The sequence below is a fragment of the Nicotiana sylvestris genome, chromosome 2, assembly GCF_000393655.2.
Source record: "Nicotiana sylvestris chromosome 2, ASM39365v2, whole genome shotgun sequence".
Classification (NCBI taxonomy): Eukaryota; Viridiplantae; Streptophyta; class Magnoliopsida; order Solanales; family Solanaceae; genus Nicotiana; species Nicotiana sylvestris.
Genome location: NC_091058.1, coordinates 145,879,619 through 145,889,801, shown reverse-complemented (window position 1 = coordinate 145,889,801; position 10,183 = coordinate 145,879,619). Strand labels below are relative to the sequence as shown.

Here is a 10,183-nt window from a genome sequence, read left to right as displayed (position 1 = left end):
ATCATATGCTTGCAACCGGTATCAACTATTTGCTGACTCACATCTTACCTGTCTTTAGCTCCACATGTCACCTCCTCACTCGTCCAACTGATTAACCAATCTTACTGCATACACTATTTTTTTCCAAAATCCTTTTAGAGTTCTATACTTTTAGTGTAATTTTATTTTATACAGTCACATGAAAAGATATTTTAAATAACTTTTAGTATATTATTTTAGAAAAAAATCGATAGGTGGACTACTTTTTAAATAAGCTCAAGTAGTCGCCTAAAAATTAAGACAAACAACTTAAGTATAACAAACTAAATTAAATATTTGAATCATTTTAATTATAAATTCCCTCTCATTGTCCAAGACAAGACTCTCTTATGTCTTTCTCTATCCAGGGATTAATTCTCTCCTCCCCTTCAAGCAAAGTTGTTCCCTCTCTCTTTCTACACCTTTTCTTTATTCTTTCTTTCTGTTGGTTTCTGGGTTTCCGTGTAGCTTTTAGAGATCCACTTCCACTTCACCAAAAATGGGGTATTCCCCAAGTAGTTGTACTGACTCTTTGGAGGAGCGTTTTCACAACTCACACTCCTCAAAGACTCAAAATTTAGCCGTTAAAACTAATCACTACGAGCTAAAGATTAAATCTTTAATCTACAAAATGATTTGGGATTTGGGATTAGCCTGTATTATCCCACCTCGTAGACGTCGAAATTCTGTAATCAAGAATCAGTGCAAAAATAAAGATAATGAAAATGGCAAGAATTTGGAGCATAACAAAGCTTGGTTACTTGCAGAGGCTGGAGGGTGTGGTGGTCCAGAGTTGATTAATGCGGACCCACATTCGGTTCACTCTTCTTTTAGGTTCAATTTATGTACTCAAGTTGAGCTTGATGAGTCAATGAAGTTGGAAAATAGCTGTTCTTCTTCTTCTGCTACTACTACTGTGTTAATGGTGAATTTGGATAATGGGTTTACTGATCTTAATAAGTCTGATCAAGAGCTGAAATTTAGGAAAGTTGAGTCTTTAGAGAGGAATATTTCTCCTGTGGTCCATTCCTTGATTAGGTTCAGCTTTAATGAGATTGTTTCTGCTACTAGAAATTTTTCTAAAGGTATGTTCAATTTCTTGCCCCTTCTCTTTTTTTTTTTTCCTTTTTTTTATCTCGGTGGTGGCAGCTTGCATGTACCTCTACTATTTTGCTTAATACCTACTACCTCTCACCGGCACAACTAATCGGCAACTCTGTAACCTAGTGTTTTTTTGCTATCTTCTTGGCCTTTCTCTTTTCATGTATTTCAGTTTATGTATCTTGAAATAGGTTTCAATTTCTAGGCTTTTATTTTCTTTGATATGTCTTGATTTATATTTCTTGAATTGGGTAGGAAGAGTTTTGGGAAGAGGAGCATTGAGCTATGTATTCAGAGGAAGAGTGGGATTTTTGAGGACAACAGTGGCAATTAAGAGGTTAGATATGGAGGATAAGGAATCTCCAAAGGCATTTTGTAGGGAATTGATGATTGCTAGTTCTCTTCATAACCAATACATTGTTCCTCTTGTGGGTTTTTGCATTGATCCAGAGGAGGGTTTATTTTTGGTGTACAAGTATGTATCTGGTGGAAGTTTAGAGCGGTATTTGCATGGTAAATAGTTCTTTGCTTTCCTTTTTTTCTTTAGTGGAATGATTTTTAGTTTGACTTTACAGTATTTCAGTGAGACTTAAATTTATTCATTTATAGGGAAGAAGAGGGGAGTTAAAGGTGGTCCAGCACTTACATGGTCTGCTAGGTATAAGGTGGCTGTTGGTATTGCAGAGTCAATTGGGTATTTGCATAATGGGACTGAGAGATGTGTTGTTCACAGAGACATCAAACCCTCAAACATTCTTCTTTCATCAAAGAAAACTCCCAAGGTAATGAAAAGGATATCATTTCATTTAGAAATCTCATTTAGGTAATTGTCAATACTTTGATGGGTATACTAGGCAATAGTTATTTTTTTGTTCATAAGGGTGGTGTCGGGGCAAGCTTGTGTTTCCTCGACTATTCCATCGGATACCTGCTAATTCCCTCGGCACATTACTGCGTGACTCTGTCTACCAAGGCTTAGACAGATGGGAAGAAATTACTTATTGTTGTTTAGGCTCTATTGGACTTCGAAGTCCGGTACCCTATAGTTCTCCTCCACTTCATTGAACATTTGGCCACACTTTTGCGTGCTAGCCAACAGTAGCTTTTTCTGGTGGATTGTGCTCTAATTTAATTGTTACTTGGTCTATGCAGTTGTGTGACTTTGGCTTAGCTACATGGACTCCTGCACCTTCAGTACATTTCCTTTGTAAAACTGTGAAAGGAACATTTGGGTAAGATTTCCACCAGGAAAACTCTTTAGCATAACAATGACTACGATCCTAATGTAGCTTAACAACAACAGTATTTCCTACATTTTATCAGGTGTTAAAACTGCATTTGCAGGTACTTAGCCCCAGAATATTTTCAGCATGGTAAAGTGTCTGATAAAACTGATGTTTATGCTTTTGGAGTTGTCCTGTTGGAGCTATTAACTGGACGGAAGCCAATTGAAGCGAAAAGAGGACCAGGAGAAGAAAACTTGGTTTCATGGGTAGGTGATTGCTTAAATCTATTCCTAATCTGCCTTCTGTATAGCCTTATTTTGATATTTGTCTGTCACCCTCTAAAGTTATACACTACTGTCATTGCTAACTATAAATGCCATTAAATTTGTCCAAACTCTGTTTCTCCCAAAGTTTCTGATCCTAAATTTCAGTGGTGGGAAACGTTTTGGAATTGCATGTGATCTTGAGATGATAAAATACTTTCATTTAGCTGTTGTTGCACAAGTGAGTCTGCATCTGAAGTAGTTGTACTCAAACTCATTGGAGTAAAGTTTTGTACCAAAACTTGAAAAATGTTGGCACTTCGCTATCCTTCATTTGGACTTCCCTTCAAAATTTAGAAGATGTTCAATTGGTCATTACCAGCTTTCTATGCAGATTTTTAAAATTTGATGTTTCTCCTTACACAGGCAAAGCCACTACTGCAGCAAGATGTTCTTGAAAAGTTTCTTGATCCAAGACTTAAAGTTCCTCGAAAGAATGTGCACCAAATATCTCGGATGGTTCAAGCAGCAACTGCATGTATACACAGTGAAGAATCTCGAAGGCCTGATATTGATGAGATCATCGACATATTAAGAGGCAGAGAGCCTGATTCCTTCACTAAGAAGAAGACCATTTTACCAAGTAACAGCTATGTGATTGACCCCCAATTGCAGCAGACTAGAAACGAAATGAAGAGTCATTTAGCCTTGGCGATGCTAGGAGTTGCAGATTTTGAGGATGATGACCTTTATTTTCGTTGAAACAAAAAGTTGAATGTGAAGTTTTTATCCTTGTTTGCCATTGCCCCATTCAACTTGAAAGGGAGGAGAATTATAGTGTGACAACTGAAAAACTCTTTAACTTGTAGATAAAAGTGATAGCCTGATCGACGAATTCTGTGTTTGTACATACTGGTTTCTTGTCCCCAACTCTAAGGAAAAACTAAGGCAGTCTCTGTTTTTCAAGATTAGATAAGAAAGTTGCAACATTGTTTTCTTCATTGCAAGTTAGTCTTTCCTTGGACATTCTAAGTGCCATGTATTTTAGCTATAACAGCCAACTTTAGATATGTAATTATGTATTTTACTACTTGGTGAATAGAAGAGTACATAGGTGGGCACTTTTTACCATTTCCTTTCAGATTCTTTCTTCTTTTTTTTTCTGCTTCCACTATTTGTTACCTTATCTTGGAAACACCTTCTCTATCTCTATAAAGTAGAGCTAAGATTTGCATACACACTGCCCTCCTCAAGCCCCATTCATGGGATTACACTGGGTTTGTTGTTGTTGTTGTTGTTGTATCTGCTTCCAATTATAAATCCATTATTCCATTTAAACAAGCTCCTTTTCTCATCTTCAAGAAAACTGTCCTTTTCTCAAAACCGTTCATCCTAAACATATAGGCAGAGACGAAGCCAGAATTTAAAATTTATGGGTTCTGAATTTGCTATAGATCCTATAACTCGTCTTAAATATTGGGTTCGTATGTGTGTATATATATATATGAGTAGCATCCCACGGTCTCTTGAATTTTAGAGTTAGACATACATTTTAGAACACACTTTTTCAAATCGGAAGTCACGTCTAAATTTTATATTTGTATTTGGTTGGGGGGTTTGGGTGGGGGGAGGGGGGGGAGGGCTGAACGAAGGGAAGAAGAAAAGAAAAAATATCTTGATCCATTTCCATAACATATTCCCTCATGCCAGTTATCTATTCGTGCACGATTACATACTATTTCTTTATTAATACAAGGACAGAAGTTGATCGATCCAATTCAGGTTAGGTAATTAAGAAAGAGATGGTTCAGAAAGTACAAACGCTATGCCATGCACAACGATCAAAATCAAGGTCAACTTGCGATAATTTGGCATGGGGGAAACCAAGACAGCTCAACTCTCACATGCGACAACCAAAAAACAAAAAACAATTCAAATACAAGGTTAACAAACTTGTTGCTGTATCTTGTTGACCCACGTTGTCACATTAGGAGGGAAAGAAGATGAACAACAACAGCAAATTTTGTTGTAAACCCCACAAATTTAAATGAAAAAAATACATACAATCAACCTCAATATGATGTAAGCAAAATGGATGTTACAGTTTAACTAACTTAAACGGTTTCTTCAACAAGAAAAGAAAAAGAAAATTTGAGATGGACAGATATCGAGGTTAACACTATCAGGATCTATACGATAACTACAAATAATCGCCCGTTAAGTGAGATTAATAATAAGGAAAATAAGGCAAGTTACGTGCTACGACATGTTGAATACATAATCGTGTAAAAGTTCTTTACACTACCCTCGTATATATTAAAATTAAATCCATATCAAAATGGTGAAAGAGGAAGCTAGAAAATTTTAGCAACATCCCTAATCAAGCCTCTGTTGGCTCGGGCAAATTCTATGAACTCTTGAAAGGAAATGAAACCATCTTTATTAGTGTCAATTTCATCCATCATATACTTAACTTCTTCAGGAGTAACAGAGCCCAGGGTCTGCAACGTCTCCCCAAGTTCTGTAGCAGATATTTGCCCATCACCATTTGCATCAAATCGCTTGAAGATTCGTTCTCGATCAGCTATATCTTGTGGATCGTCAGCCTCAGCCATTCTTTAAATATTTTTTATTTGTTATTATATTTTTTCTGATGGAAATAATGTGACAAAGTTTGTTCTTCTTTGTGATTAGTCTAATTTTCAGTCACTTAGATTCAAGAAATGACTTATTTTTGGGGTTAAAAAAGGTATACCACAACTAATGTATGATCACCCGTAGCCTTAGGAGGTGGGCTTTTTTGTGGAAGAAATTCTAAAAGGGTCTAGAGAGAGACAGCCGTCCATAATTAATGACCATTAACGGGAATAACACATTCAGAATTGAGCTATTTAAGGGACCAATTAGAGAAATTGAATCTGAAACCAAGAATTAGGATAATAAATTTGAAATATACAAATCTACTAAAATAAAGTGAGGAATAATGTGCATCCATATTGTTTGCCTGAGTAAGTTTGTTTTAATGTTTGACAAAGGAACTCAAGCATGAACGAGGTCCATATACAGTGTACACAAACACAGGCAAATTTGAGCACAAGGCATGCACGTGAAGGAGATAAGCTTAACTGCTTATATATGATATCTCCTGAACGAAAAGATTGCATAATTGCTAAGGAGAAAGACCTCCTCAATTGAAGAGAACTCTATCCTAAATAAGGGAGGAGTTAGAAGTTGAAGATAATTAGAACTCTTCCACCAAGGAAGAGTATAGCATTAGAACTCTAATTAATCCTATTCTACTAACTCTATATTTTTCAGGATGTTCTCCTTTTACAGATACACACAAATGTTGAAGTTAAACAAGAGTTGAGAGCAAAATAGCAAGGCATTTTGCAAGCAATTCATGTGTGATTGAAGTGTGTGAACCTGAAGCTACATGAACCATCTAGAAGAACCAGTTCCAAGTATCTATCTTTTATTCTAGTTAAATTGTAATAGGGTTTTTGAGTTGTACCTTTCAGCTTTCTTTAGAAGCATTTGTACTAGGTACTCTGAGTGTAGTGTTCACGTTAGAGTTAACTTGAAATTATCGCAACATCTGAGACTGATTGCCACAAAGGGTTAGAGGTAATCGTTAGGTTTATAAGAGTTTTATAAACGTTGTTTTTGACCAAGTGATTTAGTGAAGTGTTGGAAAAAATATTGCTAGGTATTAGATCGTGATTTTTTCACCTTTTGAGCCAGGTGTTTTCCACGTAACAATACTTGTGTTCTTTATTTTCTGCATTTATTATTCTGCAACAGTAGTATAAGGAACACATAGAAGAACCAGGTCCTTCTATAATCCGTGCACGCAAAAAATTGAACACCACACAAATCACTCCCCCCCCTCTTGTGTGGTACTGGAGTATAAAACATCAATTGGTATCAGAGGTGGTTATCCTTGAAGAGGATAACACCTTAGGAGAAGATTAAGATGGGTGCACCACCTGGAATTGGGAAGGGCAATCCACTACTAGGCCACCACTCTTTAATGGACAATACTACTCTTGGTGGAATAACAAGATGAGAGATCACATATAGGGAGAGGACTATGGGCTATGGGATATTGTCATTGATGGTCCACTAGCTACTTTGAAGAAAAATGCTGAAGGAGTAGATGCACCAAATACAAGAGTTGATTGCAATGCTGAGGATATGAAGAAATGGGAAAAGAATGCCAAAGCCAAAAAATGGCTTGTTTGTGGACTTGATATGAATGAGTACAGCAGAATCCAAGGTTGTTCCACTACTAAGCAAATTTGGGACACACTGCAAGTGGACCATGAAGGAACAACTCAGGTAAAAAGATCTGGAAGAACTCTACTATATTCTCAGTATGAGAACTTTGTTATGAAATATGGAGAAACCATTTAGGAGATGTACACAAGGTTCACTATATCGACAAATGAACTAAAATCTCTTGGAAGGATTATCTCTGAAGAAGAAAGAGTCGAGAAGATACTCACTAGGGTCTTGCCAATCACTTGGGAGAGCAAGATCACTGCCATCCAAGAATCAAAGAATATTGCCACTCTCCCACTAGATGAATTGATTGGGAATCTCACTGCCTATGAACTTAGGAGACAAACCATGAAAATGGATGTACCTAAGAAGGAAAGGAGCTTGGCACTCAGAATCATTGATGGTTCTGATATGGAAGATAATGAAATGACTATGATAACCAAAGACTTTAAGAAGTACCCAAGGAGAGGAAAAGGTTCTTCAAGAAGTGAAAGCTACAACAAGGCAAAAGCTCCTGAGAAGACAACCAATGATGGTTGGTACAAGTGTGGTAAGAATGATCACATGATTAAAAGCTGTCTTTTGTGGAAAATTGAATGGAAGAAGGAAAGAGTTAAACGAAGGAACAAGAAAAAGGAACATGTTTAACCCAAGAAAAGCAACAACAAAGGATCAACCAAAGCTGTGGTCACTACTTGGGGAGAAAGCTCAGATGATGATGATGATGAACGAGCACTTATGACCATTGGAAAATCTGATGAAGAAACTGAGGTAAGCGTTTTTCATCTCAAAGACAAGATTAAATTTTTGTCTAAAGAAAGGTTATCTGAGTTACTACTAGAGCTAATTGATGAATATGAGGATGTGAATAATGAAAAAGAACATCTGTCAAAAGAATGTGTGATTTTGAAAGCTAAGTGTAAAAACCTAGAACTTAGGGCGTGTGAAACGGAAAGTGAAAATACTCTGTTGAAGAACCAGGTTCATGCACTTGACACAACTATCCTAGAACTTAGATCTGAAAATATAAAATTGAAATTAGGAACATACAAAAAGACAACTAATCATACACAACTAACTTTAGAAGTAAATGTAGGAAAAATAAAAGATGAGTTGTATAAGAGGGATGAACAGGCAGGATTCTAAAGAAGGATCTGAAAAAGGTCAAGCATGAGCTAGATAGAACTTGTAAATGGAATCTGTCCTCTGATGCACTATCATCGCAACAAGAACATCATAGTAGCAACAAAAGGGGACTTGGCTTTGGGAACTCTGCACCTAAGTGGGATCCCAAAAGAAAGTACCTCACACTCCCTGAGAACAAGATTTGCACACACTATGGTAACACTGGTCACTATAAGAGTGAATGTATTGCAAAGGAGACGGCAAGTCAAAAGAACAAAAAATTTGTTCTATGGAAAAATAGGCTGCCAAGTTGGGCTAAAAAGAATTTGATCTATCATTTTGCCTATAGAAAGGGACCCAAACTAGTTTGGGTTCCTAAGACTAACCCCTGATTTCTTTTTGCAGGTCCAAGTGAAGGGAAACAGTCAAATATGGTACATGGATAGTTATTGTTCTAAGCATATGATAGAAAGAAAGAACCGGTTCCTCTCACTTGAGGACCATAAATGAGGTAATGTCTCCTTTGGAAACGGAAATAAAGGTGAGATCCATTGGGTTGGAAAGGTAGGTAAGATTGATTCTCACTCTATTGAAAATGTCTACTTGATAAATGGACTGAAGTACAGTCTAATGAGTGTATCACAATTGCGTGATAGAGATAACATGGTAGCCTTCACCTCTACAAAATACTTTGTGATTAATCTTACCACTAATAAAATAGTTTTGCAGGGAAAAAGAGTGAACAACATATATGTTGTGGATCTGTCCACACTTTCAGATATTGAATTCACTTGCTTAAGTGTGTTGGATAATGATCCCCTCCTTTGGCATAAGAGACTTAGACATGCCAGTCTAAGCCAACTCAACAAATTAGTCTTCAAGGACTTGGTGATAAGGCTGACTAACATTAAGTTCAAGGAAGATGAAGTTTGTGAGGCTTGTGCAAGGGGGAAGCAGGAAAGATCCTCTTTCAAAAGCAAAAAAATGGTAAGCACTACTAGGACGATAGAACTTGTCCATATGGATATTTGTGGACCAATGAGAACGTTGAGTAGGGGTGGTAAGAGATATGTTATGGTGCTTGTTGATGATTACTGTAGGTTTACTTGGACATTATTTTTAACATCTAAAGATGAAGAATTTGACATGTTCATATCTTTTGTTAGAAAAACTCAGAAACAACTAGGTAATCAATATGCATCAATTAGGTCTGATCATGGTACTGAATTTGAAAACGCTAAATTTGCTGAATTTTATAATGAGTATAGCATAAATCATAACTTTGGTGCTCATAGGACTCCACAAAAAAATGGAGTAGTTGAAAGAAAGAATAGGACATTTGAAGAAATGACTAGGACTATGCTTCTTTCTAGTAAACTGCTCCATAGTTTCTAAGCAGAAGTTGTGAACACTGCTTGCTACATAATAAATAGGTGCATGAACAGATCTCTAGTCGAGAAGACTCCTTATCAGTTACTTAAAGGGAGAAAGACAAATATATCTCATCTTAGGGCATTTGGATGCAAGTGCTTTGTGCACAATAATGGTAAAGACTCCCTAGGTAAGTTTGATCCCAAAAGTGATGAGGGAGTATTCTTGGGATATTTTTCGCATAGTAAAACTTATAAGATTTATAACCAAAGAACTATGTGTATAGAAGAAAGTGTACATGTGGTTTTTGATAAAACTAACATTCTTTATGAGAGGCAGGAACAGGTTGATGAAGCAATTGGGCTAGTAAGAAACTCAAATAAAACCACAGCCCAGACTGAAGCTTCACCGGAGGAAGTAATAGGTGACGGAACAGGTTCTTCCACCCATGACAACCTGACATGGGGAATTGAACAAAGAGGAACTGATCCTCAAACCTCAAGGGAACCTATCCATGAACCTGTTCATCAACAACAAAACATTGAAGGAACATCTAGGGGAAACTAGTTGGTTGTGAAACCTTACAAGTATCAAAGATTCATCCCATTAAGAATATAATCACTGATCCAATCTCTGAAATGTAAACCAGATCTTCTTTGAAGATTATTTATGCTTTTGATACTTTTTTATCTCTTATTGAACCTAAAAATGTTGTTGAGGCTTTGTAGGATACAGACTGGGTAAATGCAATGCAAGATTAACTCAACCAATTAGAGAGAAGTCAAGTTTGGCATT

At 36.7% G+C, this 10,183-nt stretch overlaps 2 protein-coding genes across 2 annotated transcripts; both read left to right on the top strand.

The window, feature by feature from the left end:
• Window positions 1–362: 362 nt before the first annotated feature.
• LOC104225251 (pto-interacting protein 1-like) lies at window positions 363–3,739 on the top strand. Its single transcript, XM_009777014.2, has 6 exons — window positions 363–1,103; window positions 1,375–1,632; window positions 1,729–1,901; window positions 2,272–2,351; window positions 2,464–2,611; window positions 3,035–3,739. The coding sequence occupies exons 1-6, from the start codon at window positions 518–520 to the stop codon at window positions 3,368–3,370; spliced, it is 1,581 nt and encodes a 526-aa protein (XP_009775316.1). The 5' UTR covers window positions 363–517; the 3' UTR covers window positions 3,371–3,739.
• A 2,845-nt stretch (window positions 3,740–6,584) lies between these two features.
• LOC138885736 (uncharacterized) lies at window positions 6,585–7,540 on the top strand. The gene is made up of 3 exons (XM_070166714.1): window positions 6,585–6,660; window positions 6,762–6,949; window positions 7,025–7,540. The coding sequence occupies exons 1-3, from the start codon at window positions 6,585–6,587 to the stop codon at window positions 7,538–7,540; spliced, it is 780 nt and encodes a 259-aa protein (XP_070022815.1).
• The last annotated feature ends 2,643 nt before the right edge of the window (window positions 7,541–10,183 follow it).

Excerpts from the sequence above, each read along its gene's own strand:
- LOC104225251 (XM_009777014.2), top strand. The coding sequence starts at position 518 with ATGGGGTATTCCCCAAGTAGTTGTACTGACTCTTTGGAGGAGCGTTTT. Across the intron at positions 1,104-1,374 it reads TACTAGAAATTTTTCTAAAG|GAAGAGTTTTGGGAAGAGGA; the intron begins GTATGTTCAATT and ends TGAATTGGGTAG. Across the intron at positions 2,612-3,034 it reads AAGAAAACTTGGTTTCATGG|GCAAAGCCACTACTGCAGCA; the intron begins GTAGGTGATTGC and ends CTCCTTACACAG.
- LOC138885736 (XM_070166714.1), top strand. The coding sequence starts at position 6,585 with ATGGGTGCACCACCTGGAATTGGGAAGGGCAATCCACTACTAGGCCAC. Across the intron at positions 6,661-6,761 it reads AATGGACAATACTACTCTTG|GAGTAGATGCACCAAATACA; the intron begins GTGGAATAACAA and ends AAAATGCTGAAG. Across the intron at positions 6,950-7,024 it reads ACCATGAAGGAACAACTCAG|GAGATGTACACAAGGTTCAC; the intron begins GTAAAAAGATCT and ends GAAACCATTTAG.